This window comes from Bubalus bubalis, chromosome 2 (genome assembly GCF_019923935.1).
Source record: "Bubalus bubalis isolate 160015118507 breed Murrah chromosome 2, NDDB_SH_1, whole genome shotgun sequence".
Classification (NCBI taxonomy): domain Eukaryota; kingdom Metazoa; phylum Chordata; class Mammalia; order Artiodactyla; family Bovidae; genus Bubalus; species Bubalus bubalis.
The window spans coordinates 167907524-167927224 of record NC_059158.1 but is presented as its reverse complement, the minus strand read 5'-3'; the positions used below and the strand labels follow the sequence as shown (position 1 = coordinate 167927224).

Here is a 19701-nt window from a genome sequence, read left to right as displayed (position 1 = left end):
TGTCTGTGTCCTCCAAGAGTCTGTTTCCCCAGTCCTGTGCAAGTTCTGTCATCAAATCCCACTGGCCTCCAAAGTCAAATTCCCCAAGGGTCCTCAGTCTCTTTGATGAATCCCCAGGTTGGGAAATCTGTTGTGGGTCCCAGAACCTTCTTAACAGTGTGAGAATTTCTTTGGTATAATTGTTCTGCAGTTTGTGGGTTGTCTGCTTGGTGGCTCTGTGGTGGGGCTAATAGCACCTTCCTCCAAGACAGCTTAATGTCACACGCTGCGTGACCCGGGTCTGCTGCAGCCAGAGCCCCAGTCCCCGTGGCAGGCCACTGCTGACCTGTGCCTCCACAGGAGACACTCAAACATTCAGGTCTGGTTCAGTCTGTGTAGGGTCTGGGTCCTGGTGCACACAAGGTTTTGTTTGTGCCCTGTGAACATCTCTGGTGGGTATGGGGTTTGGTTCTAAATGTGATTTCACCCCTCCTACCATCTTGTTGGGGCTTCTCCTTTGCCCTTGGATGTGGGGTATCTTTTTTTGGTGCAATCCAACATTCTCCTGTCAATGGTATTCAGCAGCTAGTTGCAATTTTGGAGTTCTCCCAAGAGAAGATGAGCCGGTGTCCTTCTACTCCACCATCTTGTTAGAATACAGCAGCTTAATATCATCAAAACAAACAACCCGATCAAAGGTAGACGTAAATAGAAATTTCTCCAAAGAGAACACACAGATGACCAAGACACACATGAAAAGATGTTGACACTGCTAATTATTAGAGAAATACAAATCAAAACTACAATGAGATATCACCTCACACCAGTCAAAATGGTTATCATCAAACAAATCCACAAATGACAAATGCTGGAGATGCTGTGGACAGAAAGGAACCCTCCTACACTGCTGGTGGGAATGTAAACTGGTACAGCTACTGTGGAGAACAGTATGGAGGATCCTTAAAAATCTAAATATATAACTACCATATAACCCTACAATCCCACTCTTGGGCATCTATCAGAATAGAAAAATATGGTCTGCAAGGATACATGCACCCCAGTGTTCACTGCAGCACTGTTTACAATAGCCAAGACCTGGAAGCAACCTAAATGCCCATCAACTGAGGAATGAAGATGATGTGGCATACATATGTAAGACAACATTTTACTCAGCCACTGAAAAGAATAATGTCATTTGCAGCAACATGGATGGAACTAGAGATTGTCACACTGGGTGAAGTAAGTCAGACAGAGGAAGATCATATGGTATCATGTATATATGAAGTCTATACAGAATCTAAACAGAAATGATACAAATGAACCTATTTACAAAACAGAATCAGACTCACAAATTTAGAGAAAAACCTATGCTGACCAAGGGAAAGGGTGGGTGGGAGGGAGAGTTAGGAGTGTGGAACTGACATGTACACACCGCTACATTTAAAGTGGACAACCAACATAGTGCTACTGTATAGTGCAGGAAGCTCTGCTCATTATTATGTAACAACCTAAATGGGAAGCTTCTGAACTGTAGTCTTGGAGAAGACTCTTAAGACTCCCTTGGACTGCAGGGAGATCCAACCAGTCCATCCTGAAGGAGATCAGTCCTGGGTGTTCATTGGAAGGACTGATGTTGAAGCTGAAACTCCAATACTTTGGCTACCTGATGTGAAGAGCTGACTCATTTGAAAAGACCCTGATGCTGGGAAAGATTGAGGGCAGGAGGGGAAGGGAAGGACAGAGGATGAGATGGTTGGATGGCATCACCGACTCAAAGGACGTGGGTTTGAACTCCAGGAGTTAGTGATGGACAGGGAGGCCTGGCGTGCTGCAGTTCATGGGTTGCAAAGAGTCAGACACGACTAAGAGACTGAACTGAACTGAAATGGGAAGAGAATTTGAAAAAGAATAGATACATGCATATGTATAACTGAATCACTTGCTGTATACCAGAAACTATCACAACATTATTAATTTACTTCAATATGAAGTTAAAATAAAGTCAAGAAAACACTTCATTATCAAAGGGGAAATGGTTAAGTGACAGTGTTGTTATTGTTTAGCTGCTAAGTTGTAGCTGACTCTTTTTGACACTATGGATTGTAGCCCAAGAGGCTCCTCTGTCCATGGGATTTCCCAGGCAAGAATACTGGAGTGTGTTGCCATTTCTTACTCCAGGGGATCTTCCGGACCCAGGGACAGAACTTGCATCTCCTGCATTGGCAAGGGGCCTCTTTACTGCTGAGCCACCAGGGAAGTCCTAAGTGGCAATAAAACTGGCCAGTCCTACTGACCCCCAACCCAGTAAGAATAATAAAAAATGTTTCAGGATAGTGCCAAATGTCCCCTGAGGGTGCAGGGGGTGGAACTGCAGAGTACTACTCAAGAACCACTACTCTAAATATACTAAATGTGTTAATCACCAAGTGAAGAAAGAAGTAGTTTCTTTGGATCACTACTGAGATATAAATTATACCTAGGTTCAATCGTCTACAAAACATTCCACACATTCACCATTCATATGTTGTTGCTGTTGTTTTAGTCACTGAGTCATGTCCGACTCCTTTGCAACCCCACAGACTGTAGCCTGCCAGGCTCCTCTGTCTATGGAATTTTCCAGGCAAGAATATTGGAATGGGTTGCCGTTTTCTTCTTAGGTCACCTCATACATAACAATAATTTCAATTTTCACGTAAATTTACTATTTCCAGCATAACAAAAAATAGAAATCCTTAAAAGATTAAGCCAAGTGTCCACCAAAAAAAAAATGATATTAAGTACATTTATACAAATTAAGAGGTGAAAAAAAACTTAATAAGACAGAAAGAAATTAATACCTATAAAGTTCCTAGACTGGCATGCACTTTGCATATCTAATCTCATTAATTTTTATTTACAACAGTATGGCAGACATTTTTGAAAAGTTTCCTCTGCTAAAATATGATAACTTTATAGACTACTAAAAAAAAATAGAAGAAAAACCCTAGTTGTCAATATTTCTAGAAAAATCCTAGTTGTTAACACTTCTAATAAATCTCAAAGGACTCCCCCTTTACAAGAGAAAAAAACAAAGATAAAAAGTAAAAGTGAACTGAAACTACAAGAGTGGCCTACACTATACAAAAAATTCAGTATTGCTCAGAAGGCAAATATAACAATAGCTAAGACAATGTGAGAGGTAATCCTGAGCTATCCCTATTAAACCCAAGACTTTGGATGAAGAATTAAGAAGCTTCAGGGTGGCAATATCCCTAGATCCCAGCAGTAGAATATGCAAATCCTGTCAAGAAAAATGCATTTATAATTTACAAATTATGCTATGAGGATTTGGAAATATTAAGTTCAATAAAAGATGAGACTACAATAAAAATCATTACATAAGAGCAAATCATTACTGAGCTTGAGACAGTAGAACACAGATTTATGCCCCCTCTTCCCATGACTTTAGTTACTGGATTTATCAAATACAAAATATAAAGTAAACATAGCATATAGGAAATGTTAAATGGTGGAATAAAAATGAATAGGAAATATGAAATTATCAGAATAAACTGGTAAATCTAAAAGTCAGAACTTATAGAAATGAAAATTTATAAATGTGGAAATCAAAAATTTAACAAATTAGTTAAAGAGCAAATTAAACATACCAGAAGAGAGATTTGGGGAATGAGAAAACAGAAGAAATAGCCCAGAAGGCAGCACAGATGCATAAGGAGATAGAAAAGACAAGGATAAAAAAAAAAAAATAAAAGAGTGGGGGACACTATTACAAGGCGTAATCAGTATTCTTGCTTTTGCAAGAAAGAATTCAAAGAATGAAGGACAAGCAATATTAAAGAGCTAATAATAGCTAAGATTTTTACAATCCAATGAAAGTCATACATCTACAAATATAGGAAGCACAGCTTATGAAAATCAGCACAAATAAAATTCATACTTAGAAACATTTGGGTAAAACTTCAAAGAAAAAGAGAACACCTTAAAATCCATCAGAAAGAAAAGACAAAGGAAATGAAATCTGACTGAAAAGACTTCTTCTCACTGAAAACCAGAAAATAGTGGAATATTGTCTTTAGGAAGTTTTTAAAAAACTAAAAATTAACAGTTGTGAATCCAGCAAAAACATCTTTGAAGTGTAAGACAAAATAACAATTTCAGATTAAAAACTGACGTTTACCCCCAGGAGATCTTCACTAAAGAAACATATAGTTGGCCTTCTGTGTCCCTGGGTTCTACATCCAGGTACTCAACCAACTGCAGATCAAAAACAATTCCACGAAGTTCAAAAAAGCAAAATTGGAATTTGCAATGTGCCGAGCAACTATTTGGGTGGTGCTAGTGGTAAAGAAGGCAATGGCACCCCACTCCAGTACTCTTGCCTGGAAAATCCCATGGACGGAGGAGCCTGGTGGGCTGCAGTCCATGGGGTCGCTAAGAGTCGGACACGACTGAGCGACTTCGCTTTCACTTTTCACTTTCATGCACTGGAGAAGGAAATGGCAACCCACTCCAGTGTTCTTGCCTGGAGAATCCCGGGGATGGGGGAACCTGGTGGGCTGCCGTCTCTGGGGTCGCACAGAGTCGGACACAACTGAAGCAACTTAGCAGCAGCAGCAGCAGCGGTAAAGAATCTGCCTCCCAATGCAGGAGACATAAGAGACGTAGGTTTGATCCCTGAGTCAGGAAGATCCCCTGGAAGAGGACATGGCAGCCCACTCTAGTATTCTTTCCTGGAGAATCCCACAGACAGAGGAATCTGGTGGGCTACAGTCCATAGGTCACAACTGGGCATGCACACACCATTCCATGTTCTGCTTGTGGTGGTAGTTACATGCATTTATACAGATGTTAAGACTCCCAGAACTACACAACAAAAAAGTTGCTTTTAATGTGCACCAACTTAAGAGTCCATGTTACTATCTACAGTAACCACAATTTTCACACAAACTAAAATTTTTCATTGGCAGACCACCTTTCCTTCTCCATCGACCAAATCTGATTATTTATTTAAATGAATGAAATCCTGAAGTAACCAAAACTGAATTATTCATTTATCTAGTTATTTTCAGGATACACTCCTGAAAGCTGGTGCCATTTCCCCGTTTTTTGCTAAGCCAAGTCTAGCTATCATGTGAATCCAGTGTTTATAAAACACTTTACTGTAATGACATTAGTCATAACTATTGGATCAAAGTGTTACGCAAATAAACCACATCATTTTTACAGTACCAATACTGAAGTACCACCCATTTTGGATCCTAAAATACACATTTTAAGTCTCCAGTTTAGTGCAAAAAAAAAAAAAAAAATTAATAGTGACTATTTAATAACAGCAGTATTGATATTTTGAAAGCATGTTTGCCACTTAATTGGCTTCAAGAAGTTTCAAAGTCATCTACTGGTAGAGCCCAATATGTTTTTGTAGCATAATTAAGTCATATGCAGATCCCCAGAAGTTTCAGTTTTAAGGACCACCACCCAGGTATGACTGCAACCAGATGGTGTGACTCATTCCATATGTCCACCAGTATGTTACTCTTAACTATGCCTCAAACAATCTTGCAAATAGCCATTTGTTCAACTCAAAAAACAATGTGTGCTGGATGAATAAGTAAGAAAGCTCATTTAGCTAGTTTTAGTCACTGCTTTTCTCCTGCTGGAGGAAAAGCTGGTTCAAATATTTTAATAGGCTGTGGAAATTTAAGTGGTTTGCTAATGTTGGCATTAAGAACGCCAATTTGACATTTAAATCTATCCCGATCTTACGGAGTAAAAATATTGTATATAAATGTTCTGTATTATGTAAATTATACATTTAAAATCTATAACAAATAGAAAATGCCTTTAACAAGTTACCAAAAATCTACAGACTTTTGATACCAAGATCTGTATATATTAGATAGTCCAGATATTAGTTTATCCAGAACTCAACTTTAAAATACACACACACACACCCCCATGGTGCAAACCATAATTTCTATTTGGAGTTTTTATTTTTAAAAGCCAGCAACACTACACTGCTAGGTCCTTGTAACATTTAGGGCAAGAACCTAAAAAAATAATACTCAGGTAACAATTTAAACCTAACTAATGCATTCCTGTTAACAGTGGACAAAACCCAAGAATGTCTTTACTACCTCTCTAAACCCTACTGAAAAGATAGCAAAGGAATAAAAAGTCATTCTTCCACAAAGAGAGGAATAGAGAACAAGGAGGGAACCCAAAGGCATAGCAAAAATACAGAAAATACAATACCAGCAGTAACCAACTATGCAGAGTAAAGAAAGCTAAAACGAAGCTCCTGTAGAGGTGGGAGAAGCCAACTAGAAGATGACTCCCACCACAGAATCCCTAAGAGTCACAAAAGCCATCAAGCCACAAGTTGGGGGATTTATGCAGGCTCAAAATTAGATTTCCAATTTCCCTACTTCCAAAAGACTGCTCCCCAGTGGCTCAGCTGATAAGAATCTGCCTGCAATGCAGGAGATCCAGGTTTGATCCCTGGGTCAGGAAGATCCCCTGGAGAAGGGAATGGCAACCCACTCCAGGATTCTTGCCTGGAGAATCCTATGGACAGAGGAGCCTGGCAAGCTACAGTTTATAAGATCTCAAAGAGTCAGACACAACCGAAGCAACTGAGCACACACACATACCAAATGCTAGGTAGGAAAATTTAATCTGCAATGCTGGTGGTTGTAGTTCAGTCGCTAAATGGTGTCTGACTCTTGGCGACCCCGTAGTCTGCGGCACACCAGGTTCCTCCATCCTCCCCTATCTCTTGGAGTTTGCTCAAATTTCATGTCCATTGAGTCAGTGATGCTTTCTAACTGCTTATTTAATCTGGAGAGCCTATACCAAATACACTGGGGCACAGCTGAGGACTGCTACTGGGTATTACGCCAAAACTTGGAGACTTATCTGAGACTACACACTGAACAATAATAGATTCTATGTCCCCAGTCCCCTCCCTCAACCTGGTACTCAGAATGACAGACTTTTTTTATTCACCAAAAAGAAGACTGGAGAAAAAAAAATCTATGAACTAGAAAGATCATATATACTCCCAAAGAGGGAGTGGAAAATGGGGCACAGAGAATGACTAGTAACAATAGCATCAAACTTCTCAACAGCAATACTGAAGGTTTAAAGACAACGAAGCAATGTCTTAAAAACTCCAAGGGTTTTTTCACCTTGTGAATGTAGACAAAGTATTAATTTTAACATGAGGGCAGAATAAGACATTTTCAGCAATGCAGATATCAAAAATGATCTCCCATTAACCTTTAATCAAGAGGCTAATGGAAATGTGGGGATCCTGGAAAAAGAGGTTTCAACACAGGTTAGGCATGATGGGAATTTCCAGAACTAAGGTAGAAGAAGAAAGTCCAAAGTCAACAGCTGCACAGCAGGCCTGCTGCTGCTGCTGCTGCTAAGTTGCTTCAGTCGTGTCCGACTCTGTGCAACCCCAAAGACGGCAGCCCATGAGGCTCCCCCATCCCTGGGATTCTCCAGGCAAGAACACTGGAGTGGGTTGCCATTTCCTTCTCCAATGCATGAAAGTGAAAAGTGAAAGGGAAGTCGCTCTAGAGCACATTATTTTCAGATCAAAATGACAGAAGCACCCAGCATCTGACACATCTGATCAAACTATAAAAAAGGTGCATATCGCAGCCAGAGATCATTTTATGTGAGGAAATATTAATGAAATCCACATGGAAAACAAAGCAAATGAAGAAACCTAGACAATTATAAACTTCAGAGAGAAAAGTCTATATAAGAAAGAAAACATAGTAGTAACATAGTATAGGACTTAGCTGAGACAGTATGTAGGAGAAGGCAATGGCACCCCACTCCAGTACTCTTATCTGGAAAATCCCATGGACGGAGGAGCCGGTGGGCTGCAGTCCATGAGGTCGCGAAGGTCGGACACGACTGAGTGACTTCCCTTTCACTTTTCACTTTCATGCATTGAAGGAAATGGCAACCCACTCCAGTGTTCTTGCCTGGAGAATCCCAGGGATGGCGGAGCCTGGTGGGCTGCCGTCTATGGGGTCGCACAGAGTTGGACACAACTGAAGTGACTTAGTAGCAGCAGCAGAGACAGTATGTACATAACAGTAACATACTGTAGGACTTAGCTGAGACAGTACATACAGAATAGTAACAAACTGTATGACTTAGTTTAGACAGTACCCACATAATGCAATAAGGTAAATACTTAACAGTGATTTAACCAAAACTGTGATAGTCTATTCGAAGGAGTAGATGCAGAGTACACATGGAAAGTGAGAGGAGTGTTAAGAGGGCCAAAGCCTTATCTTCACTCTTGCAGAGCAGAGAAGCCAAAGTTGAAAAAAAAGCTGTAAGCCCGTTAGTTAGAAATACAAAGGCAAAAAGAGAAGGGAACAGACTGTCCATGATAAACAGAAATGGGGAAAGGGAAGAAGTGACTGCTGTTGCTCATCATAAGCCTTTTTAAACTATGTGCAAGTATTTTTTAAATTAAAATTAAATTAAAAAGTAAACAGAAAATATGGAAAATAAATGGCTCTTTCCCTTCAAAATGAAATTTGACACATACACACGCTGTATTCTTTAACTGAAGAAAAAACATTTCTAGAAAATATGAGGAATTTTTTTAAATTTCAAATTTCTCATATTTCAAAAATATCAAGACTCTACTAGACATCAGCAATTTCTTTATAGAAGTACCTCTGAACACAAATGTTCCAAGTCAGAGCCACCAATATTCATTAAGAGATAAAGGCTTGAAGAGAGAAATGAGGAAGTTTTCCCATCTTCCCACATTATTAGTTCTGCTGACTTTCTTACTTTCCCCATCAAAGATCTTGCAAAATTTAACGCAAAAATGGGGCAAGAATAAGAATTTTTATAATCTGACACTATAAGAAAAATCCCTCTTCTTTTCCTAAACATGTATGTTTCACTATGACTTCCGTACCTGGTCTTGCATCTCCCTCTACAGAACCTAGACAGCATATTAAAAAGCAGAGACATTACTTTGGCAACAAAGGTCCGTCTAGTCAAGGCTATGGTTTTCCCAGTGGTCACGTATGGATGTGAGAGTTGGACTGTAAAGAAAGCTGAGCGCCGAAGAATTGATGCTTTTGAACTGTGGTGTTGGAGAAGACTTTTGAGAGTCCCTTGGACTGCAAGGAGATCCAACCAGTCCATTCTAAAGGAGATCAGTCCTGGGTGTTCACTGGAAGGACTGATGTTGAAGCTGAAACTCCAATACTTTGGCCACCTGATGTGAAGAGCTGACTCATTTAAAAAGCTCCTGACGCTGGGAAACATTGAGAGCAGGAGGAGAAGGGGACGACAGAGGGTGAGAATGGTTGGATGGCATCACTGACTCAACAGACATGAGTTTGAGTAAACTCCAGGAGTTGGTCATGGACAGGGAGGCCTGGTGTGCTGCGGTTCATGGGGTCGCAGAGTCAGACATGACTGAGTGACTGAACTGTACTGACCTACAGAATAAAACCTATTACCTTTTCTGCACAAAAAGTGAAAGTGACTCAGCCCTGTCCAACTCTTTGCGACCCCATGGACTATACAGTCCATGGAATTCTCCAAGTTAGAATACTGGAGTGGGCAGCTTTTCCCTTCTCCAGGGGATCTTTCCAAACCAGGGATAGAACCCAGGTGTCTGGCATTGCAGGAGGATTCTTTATCAGCTGAGTCACAAGAGAGGCCCAAGAATATAGGAGTGGGTAGCCTATCCTTTCTCCAGCGGATATTCCCAACCCAGGAATCAAACCAGGATCTCCTGCATTGCAGGCAGATTCTTTACCAACTGAGGTATCAGGGAAGCTCTTCTGCATAAAGGCCTTAAATTACTCAAAGATAGTGACCACATGTACAGCTCCGTAACCCCACTCTCTAGTTTTTTCTTCTTTAAGCTAATATACTTCTGGTCCCTGGAGCTATTCTGCTCATTCAGAATTTCAAACCTCCTTATCATCCTAACCAATTTTCTTACACCATGCTCCAGTTTGTTAATTCATCTCTTAAGCTAAGTAACTAGAATAAAAGCAAAGAGTAATTACAACTTCCTTCCCTGTAAAAGACAGTTATGATACCAATCAAAAGGAGACCATGTCTTACACAGGAGTCTTTGGAAAAGCACATTCTAACTTAAAAACAAACAAACAAATAAAAACAAAAAATTCATTCCCCATATATAGAACAATTCAAATAAGGTTCCCACACCTCCTCTACTCTAAGTTATTAAATTTCATTCTAATCATGTCCAAGCAGGTGTTTTTAGGGCAACAGCTCTCATGAGTGAGGCTGAAAAGGATGTCTGGAGGAACCTATTAAACAAAGTACCCAAAGTTATGAACGATTTATCTTTTTTACATACATTAGAGGAATCCAAGGTGTATCAATCCTAGACAACGATTGATTTGACCAGGTGGACTGGGAAATGCATTACTGAGTGGGGAAAAAAACAAGCTAATGGCACGTAGTACTGAATACCTCCACAGAAGCTTCTTAAGAATGTAAGCATTATACATGTTGTACAGAAAAGACAGAAAATTATCACTTTGGGTATTTGCTTATTTTCCAAAGACTGTACTGAAACTAGATACAGAAGTTTCTAAAGAGGCAAAATATTTAAATTGAGGTCCAAAGGTCAGCAAGTTCCTTAAAAGAATGCTTTAATTCTTTTTATTTGTAAAACAACTCACTAATATTTAAATTTTTAATATAAATTTAATTAGATAAATGATACAACCACTGATTAAAGGTCCAAGTGCTTACAAGCACACTGAACCAAATTCACAGACTAATGAAAGAAGAACACAGACAAACAATTTAAAAATGTCGTGGTAGCAAGTTAAGGTCAAATGATGTCACCATCCCTTGGGTTCTAAAGAACACCAAGACAGGAGGTACTCACAACACTTAAGAAGAGTCTCTCTCGATCAGTTTGCTGAATAATCCACGTTTATCTTTCCTGCTAAAAAACCTACAGCAAACGCCTATTCCACAATGAACATTCATGCTAGAAGGTCCTATCTCTTGTTCCTTTCAACTGAGTTTTATGCTTATCTAGAGTCGTTTCATATACTACTAAACCATATTTACTTGGTATAGTATTTGGCAGGTTTTTGTTGTTGTTCAGTTGCTAAGTCATCTCCAACTCTGAGAACCCATGGACCTTCTGTCCAGGCTCTTCTGCCAGGCTCCTTCTGTGCACTGATTTCTCAGGCAAGAATATATGGAGTGGGTTGCCATTTCCTTCTCCAGATCTTCCCACCCAGATAAAGAATCCGAATCTTCTGCATTGGCAGGTGGTTGGTCCAACAGGGAAGCTCTATTTGATAGATATATAGTTTAATTAAACATTATATAAAACAATCACTTGAGTAAGAACTGTTTCCATGAAAATGAAGTATTTTAAAAACTCCACCAAATAGTCACTATGAAAAGCTGTTACTCAACTGTAGACAAGAAATGTAAAACATCTAAACTGAAAAGAGATCTAGTACAATTCAGCACTCAAACTGCTTTAAAAGTAGCTTAAAATTATAAAAATCTTTTATAACACAAAGTGAGTCTAAATTGTATCAAAGGGGACAAAAATCTCATCAGTGGAACCATATTCAAAAAGTCCTAGGTGTTACATAACGCTCTGGCAAATTAACAATTATATGCTAAAATTCAAAAACCTAAATTTTATCTGTGTGTATGTTTTTTAATGATTGACTTTCTTGATAAACCTAATGACTATCACTGTCTTTTTTCACTGCCTTTTTGGATAAATCTAACCACTATCAATCCTGAACACATGGGATGAGGGGTTTTAATTACAGTTCAAACACAGAAAATAGCAAAGTAATTAATTCCTGACAGGACAGATGTGCCAAATTCAAAAGAATTAATATCAGAACCAATCGCACCATAACCCATCACACTCACAACACATAACAATAGTTTCTGAAGAAATTCAAAGAGCAGACATTTGAAGCTAGCTAAAACTACAACTTAAAGAAAAGCATGACATAACTATAAAACACAAAAATACACAATACATTAATAAACTACCTGTCCTGCCCTTTAATATCCAATGAAGTAAAATCCACCATTTAAATCCCCCAAATACAGAATTCACAACAATTTACAATAAGCATTAGAGTGTAAGCTAACTTCACAATTTAAAGTTGTTAAGGATTACACTACTTTTCTTTATGACTGTTACTAGAATAATACCTGACACGAGTACTTAGTAATTGTTGCTAGTAATTATTATCTTATTTTTCATTTAAATACTTTAATTTTTGTATCCCCTGGATACATGTACTAGTGCCTGGACTTAATGAATATTTACTTAAAAAAAACCTCTGCCCTTCACAATTGAAAAAGTTATCAAAATAGCTTTCCCACTTAAACTGAAATTGTACTACACTGCCAAAATATTTTCACTGAATGTACCCATGCTGCCGCTGCTGCTAAGCCACTTCAGTCGTGTCCAACCCTGTGCGACCCCATAGACAGCAGCCCAGCAGGCTCCGCCGTCCCTGGGATTCTCCAGGCAAGAACACTGGAGTGGGTTGCCACTTCCTCCTCCAGTGCATGAAAGTGAAAAGTGAAAGGGAAGTCGCTCAGTCGTGTCCGACTCTTAGTGACCCCATGGACTGCAGCCCACCAGGCTCCTTGGTCCATGGGATTTTTCAGGTAAGAGTACTGCTAGTGTACCAAAAAAAGTGAAAAGGGAATCAAAGATGTAAACTGCCACTTGTGACATCCATGAGGTTCTGAATATTATACACTGACGTCCAAAGGGTATTTGATTCAATCTACTCAAATGCTAGTGAATATATAAAAACAAATGCCTCTTTTCAATTGCCCAACTTTAATTTTAAAGTAAAAATTCTTATTAATAAAGATTCATCTTAAGACTCAAAACGCACACAAAATTGAGTATAAGTTACTATCTGTTTACATTTATCTACCTGTGAAATCCAAGTTTAAATGCACTGTCTACATAAAAGGGCTGGTATTAAGCAGCTGGACTAGATGTTTCTCAAATGTTATTTTTGATTTTTATCTAAACTCTCTCTGCAAACTAAATGAATCATTTTTTAAGTATAGAACAATTCTTACATTATTTGCCAATTAATTAATGCTAACAATCTCCGCAAAATAAATAATTTGGTCTAAACCTAGTCTTTTCATCAACTATAAGTTCGTTAACATGAAGGCGATATTTTATGCTGGCTATAATGGAATGCCATTTATAAGTCTGAATAGTTCTATAGATAGCAGCAGCAAGAATGACAAATCAATCTGTTAGAACACCCCCTTTCTACCTCAGTGACAGTTTAATATACATAAATCTGAAGTCTATTTTAAAGTTTCACAATCTTAATTCATTTACATATTTTAAATAAACATCATACAAGCACAGAGTGCAATCATCTGAAAAAAAAAAAAAGGAAATAAAAGACCAGCTCTGAGTCTAGTAATATTAACAACATACTTGTTCAATTTATTTAACAAAGATACTGCTAAATAATAAAAAGGCATGTGACTATCTTAAAATTCATAATAGCAGATCAGATCAGATCAGTCACTCAGTCGTGTCCGACTCTTTGCAACCCCATGAATCGCAGCACGCCAGGCCTCCCTGTCCATCACCAACTCCCGGAGTTCATTCAGACTCATGTCCATCGAGTCAGTGATGCCATCCAGCCATCTCATCCTCTGTCATCCCCTTCTCCTCTTGCCCCCAATCCCTCCCAGCATCAGGGTCTTTTCCGATGAGTCAACTCTTCGCATGAGGTGGCCAAATTTTACTGGAGTTTCAGCTTTAGCATCATTCCTTCCAAAGAAATCCCAGGGCTGATCTCCTTCAGAATGGACTGGTTGGATCTCCTTGCAGTCCAAGGGACTCTCAAGAGTCTTCTCCAACACCACGGTTCAAAAGCATCAATTCTTCAGTGCTCAGCCTTCTTCACAGTCCAACTCTCACATCCATACATGACCACAGGAAAAACCATAGTCAGTCAGTTTTCATTCCAATCCCAAAGAAAGGCAATGCCAAAGAATGCTCAAACTACCGCACAATTGCACTCATCTCACACACTAGTAAAGTAATGCTTAAAATTCTCCAAGCCAGGCTTCAGCAATATGTGAACCGTGAACTTCCTGATGTTGAACTTCCTGGTTTTAGAAAAGGCAGAGGAACCAGAGATCAAATTGCCAACATCCGCTGGATCATCGAAAAAGCAAGAGAGTTCCAGAAAAGCATCTATTTCTGCTTTCTTGACTACGCCAAAGCCTTTGACTGTGTGGATCACAATAAACTGTGGAAAATTCTGAAAGAGATGGGAATACCAGACCACCTGATCTGCCTCTTGAGACATTTGTATGCAGGTCAGGAAGCAACAGTTAGAACTGGACATGGAACAACAGACTGGTTCCAAATAGGAAAAGGAGTACGTCAAGGCTGTATACTGTCACCCTGTCTATTTAACTTATAATAGCAGATACCATTTATTATGTATCAGCATTTTCTAGGCACATCAAGGTTTCTGAAAGGCAGCTAACATGCCTCAATTCATGTATGTATATTCCCTGCTTAGCTCCATGCTCAAAAATAATATATGCTCAATTAATATTCAATGAAGTGCACCATTTAATCCTTTGAACAAACTTAAGGTATATCTTATCATCCTCTTCTCACAAACAAAGAAGCTGAGGGGATGGATCCAGGCCAACCCACACATAGTGGTCTTGCTCAATACTTTGCCTTTGCTTAATACTTTGCCCTAAGTCACAAAGCTGGGCTTTCCTAATAGCTCAGTTGGTAAAGAATCCACCTGCAATGCAGGAGACCCCAGTTCAATTCTTGGGTCAGAAAGACCTGCTGGAGAAGGGATAGGCTACCCACTCCAGTATTCTTGGGCTTCCCTTGTGGCTCAGCTGGTAAAGAATCCACCTGCAATGCAGGACACCTGGGTTCAATCCCTGGGTTGGGAAGATCCCCTGGAGAAGGGAAAGGCTACCCACTCCAGTATTCTGACCTGGAGAACTGCATGGACTGTATAGTCACTCCATGGGGTCACAGAGTTGGACACAACTAAGCAACTTTCACTTTCAAGTCACAAAGCTAGTGGTAGAGTCAAAATCTGACTTCATAATTCATACTTTCAATTACAGCATGTCATCTAAATATCAAAGACATAATTATCATTAAACTCAATAGCTATTATTCTTGAAGTATTTTCCTATATTATTGCTTTTCAAAGAAAAAATCCTCAGGAATTATTGTTCTTCCAGAATTTCTGAGTAGATGTTTCATCTGGGATCCAGTCTTTCCTCCACAAGGATCCCACATTTCTGATTTGGGAATTCTATTTGGGATCTTTGTTATTCCAATAATATCATCGTACAACGTATCCAATGAGGGTACTGGTTCTATGCAATCATATGACCTAACCTAATCCAGAATGAATTGTAGAATTTCTGGAAGAGTTGTAACAGTAATATAAATTAAGGCAGCTGGGAGCAGCCATCTTTGAATGAGGGAAATCTAGGCAACATCATTAAATCAGAGCATAAAGTCTCATTTTAAGACAAACAATACATTTCCTTCATATTCTTAAACCAACTTCAGTCACACTGATTTAAATCTAAAGAATCCAAACTGATAAATTTTTTTATAAAGGTGCTTCTCATTTTATCATCTTTCATATATTGTTCCCTACTCATGGAATGTCCTGTCCCCTTCGTTAATAATGCTTCTCACCTACTGGGCAGCTATTATTAATATATATCCCAGGAGTCATGTGAGATGTCAGACATACAATATCTCTAATATTGAAAACTAACCTACATCCAAAATGCATAAGGTAAACCTCATCCTTGCCTTTCAAATGTGAGAAAATTCACACTCATAGAGGCTGAATGACATTCTCAATACTACATAGCTAATAAGTGGAGCCAGGATTCAAAACCAAGTGTATCCAGTTCATAAGCATTAGTATTTGTTCTTTCACTATATGAAGCCACTGCCATGTGGCCCTTATCTTTAAAGGTCTTCACTCAGCCATTAAGTCTTCTGTGAAGCTTTCCCTATTCATTTACGTATTTCGTGGATAGCTCATTCAAAGAAATGAAATTACAATATATTGTAACTGTTTCCATACTGAGAATGTAAGCACCTGAAATACAGTGGGATCCCAACAGGACCAGTGCCTCCCATAGTACACGAAACAGGCCAAGCAATAAATATTTGCAGACTTACAACTAAATAGATAAAGAGTCCTATCTGTTACACATTAAATTCCATTAAAGTGAACAACTGGCATGTATAATGAGATAGCCTCTCATATATAATGTTTCTGAAATGCAAACACTCTAGGAAGAAACTTGTAAATAATTCTTCATATTACACATTTGCGGCAATAAATTCATACTTATAAACAGATACACAGAAAAGTCAGAAATCCAGAAGAGTAAATATATACATTGTTGTTGTTCAGTCCCTAAGTCATATCTGACTCTGTGATCCTGTGGACTGCAGCACACCAGGCTTCCCTGTCCTTCACTCTCTCCTAGAGTTTACTCAAACCCATGTCCATTGAGTCGATGACGCCATCCAACCTCACATTCTCTGTTGCCTTCTCCTGCGGCCCTCAATCTTTCCCAGCATCGGGGTCTTTTCCAATGAGTCGGCTCTTCGCATCAGGTGGCCAAAGTTATTAGGGCTTCAGCAACAGTCCTTCCAATGAATATTCAGGGTTGATATCCTTTAGGATGGACTAGTTTGATCTCCCTGCTGTCCAAGGGGTTCTCAAGAGTCTTCTCCAGCACCACAATTTGAAAGCATCAAGTCTTCATCAATGCTTCATAAAGCATCAATTCTTTATGGTCCAACTCTCATATGCCTATATGACTACTGGGAAAACCATAGCTTTGACTATACGGACCTTGGTCTGCAAAGAGATGTCTCTGCTTTTTTATACGCCGTCTAGGTTTGTCAGAGCTTTTCTTCCAAGGAGCAAGCATCTTTTAATTTTATGGCTGCAGTCACTGTCCGCAGTGATTTTGGAGTCCAAGAAAATAAAATCTGCCACTGTTTCCTGTTTTTCCCCATTTATTTGCCATGAAGTGATGAGACTGGACATTTTTTCAAATAAAATACTTTAAATGTATTAAAGGACCTTGTGTTAAGTAAAAACACAGCCTACTTACTATGCAAAAAGTCAAGTACTACCCTCAAAACAAACTGGACTATAGCCTTCGTTGTTTTAAAACCCAAGTTGCCCACAAAATTTTTATTTGTAAACGTAAAGAATGAACCAGACTATCTCCTAAACACTAACCAGATCTAGGATTCTGTTGTAATTCAACAACATCACTAATTATCAACTTCTCAGAGTGCTTTCTTGATCCTACAATCTAAAAGTGACTTCTCAGAGGTCTCTCCTCCTATCTTACTATTTCAGTGCACTCTTGCCCCTGACATTTTTCTCATTTGATTACTTACTATGTTACCATCTCCCCAACAAGAATGTAAGCACCAAGAGAACAAAAGACCTTGCTCTATTCATCAGCACTCCCAAGGCTTTAGAGAGAACCTAGTAGGCACTCAATAAATATGTTAAAGAAATAATCATCATGGGAGACTAATGATGCATCTTTACCCAACTTAGGAAGATGAAAAATTGTACATAACTGGGCATGCCTTACATTTTCCAAAAAAAAAAAAAAATCAAGTTTTCTCATATATTATATACACTTTGCCTCAAGATTAATCTTACAAAGTTTCTGGAGGGGAAGGGGGAAACCAAATAATTGATTTCAAAGAATGGAACAAGAGAAAGAATTTAAGTAGATGTTTGATACAACAAAGGTTTTAAGACCATTTAGTAATCACCTCTTCGTTGGTAACTTACTACAAGATAATTTAGTGTATAAAAACAACTTAGTTCCAAAATCAACTGTAAACTCTCAAAAAAAAAAAAAACCCTTCAATCTCAGCAACAAACATCTTAATAGAAAAAAACAGCTTAATGAAGAAAAGAGGAACAAATGCAAACCATTCCAGTAATTCAAGACGGCAGTCTCCCTTTTCCTGAAACAATACTGTCTTTCCATCTCTTCTCGTTTCTGTGTACACGCCAGGACACTTGGGTATTGACGGAGAAATCTTACAGATAACACCACCACCATATGGACAATGACACAGCTCCTAGTCAGTCCCTTACTTCCATTTAAAACTTTACCCCAACTCTTCAAGACTCTCTTTGGGTCATAAAGCTGAAGTCCCACAATCTCACGCCTGCTTTCTCTGCCTCCCTCTCCCGCAATTAAACGGGGACCCCCTCCCCTCCCCTCAACTTTTCCCTTGGGATTCCCATCTCTGCCATCAAAACATTTTAACCCCGCTACTATTTCTAAGTGCTGGTTTTCTCAGTGTCCTAGGAACTCTGGATCCGAGAGAAAAAAAAAACAAACATGCTAAGCGCCCCTGCTCTCCCTCCACCCCAGCCTTACCCACCACCCCTCTACCGGGGGCCCAGCAGGTGCCTCGCTAGGGACCGCCGCGCCCCGGCCGAGAGGCGGGGTACACAAAGGACCCGCGAGGCCCTCCCAGCCTCCTCCCGTCCTCCCACTGCAGCTCCATCGGGTCTGCGCTCCCGGGCTAGCGGAGGCCCGAGGGAGGCGGGCAGGCGCCGGCTCCGCGGGGACCAGAGATGCTCACCCCCGGCACCCTCTCCCGACCCCGACCCCGCCCACGCCCCAGCCACCAAGGCTACCCACCCCCGCGCCGGGCCTGGACCCTCGCCCGGCGAAAACCAAAAACGTATCCCCGGCCTCGCGGGCCCAGCGCATCCCGGCCCATGGCCCCGAGCCGCGTGAGGCCCCCCGCGCGGCCAACCGCTCCCCGCGCCAGAGGAAGGGCCGGCCTCCCGCCCGGCCGCCCCGCACTCACAGACTGCCGGAGCAGGAGGTACAGACGAAGGAGCCGACCGTCATGTTCACGTAGGTGGGGCCGCGCTGGTCGCAGTCGAAGCACTTTCGGTTGTGCGGGAGGCCGGTCATGTCCCGCAGCATCTTCAAGTGCTTCTCCTCCTGCTTCCGCTTCGCGCTGGCCGCCATGGCCGCGGCGCCGAGCGAGGAGGCCGGCAGGGCCGGGAGCCGGGCGGCGCTGCGCCGGGGACCCCGCGGTCCCACCGGCCGCCCTGGCCGCGGCCGCCGCCCTCCGTCAGCGCGCGCCGCCCGCGCCGGACCCGGGCAGCTGCGGCTCGACTCGACCGGGCTGAGCGCGAGGCGGACACGCTGCGGAGCGCGGGCTGACGGGCCACGCTAACCGGCCCGACGGTCGTGGGACAACCGCCGCCGCCGCCTTCCCGACTTCTCCTGAGGGGAAAAGACGAGGAAGCGGGGACGGCAAGAAGGGGCCCGCCCCGGGCGGCCGGAGGCCAAGTGTCGGCTCGCGCCCTCTGCTGGCCGGGAGGAGTTACTGCGGCCGCACTTGCAGGCAAAGCGCATTAGTTGGGTTGCCTTCCTCCCCCTGCCTGAAGGGGTTCAAGAGCTGCCCAATGCTTTGGGGATAATTCAGAGTTCATCACCCTGTATCCTAAACAGCTCTCCATCCGTCTAGCCCAGGCTGCCTCTCTCACTTCATCCTAATCTACTCAGCCACACGGGATTTCCATTTGGATCCCGAACACAGTA

The 19701-nt window shown here is 41.0% G+C and overlaps 1 protein-coding gene across 8 annotated transcripts in view; it reads right to left on the bottom strand.

The window, feature by feature from the left end:
- AGFG1 (ArfGAP with FG repeats 1) overlaps positions 1 to 19397 on the bottom strand; it is a 75115-nt gene extending 55718 nt beyond the window's left edge. For 3 of the 8 annotated variants that reach the window (XM_044937916.2, XM_044937919.2, XM_025278374.3), the window contains exon 1: positions 18956 to 19396. In XM_044937916.2, coding sequence (XP_044793851.1) covers positions 18956 to 19122 — 167 coding nt within the window. In that variant the 5' untranslated portion in view covers positions 19123 to 19396. Of the gene's footprint in view, positions 1 to 18955 lie in introns of all 8 variants that reach the window. The other 5 variants (XM_044937917.2, XM_025278371.3, XM_025278377.3 and 2 more) reach the window with 3 other exon arrangements.
- Positions 19398 to 19701: the final 304 nt, after the last annotated feature.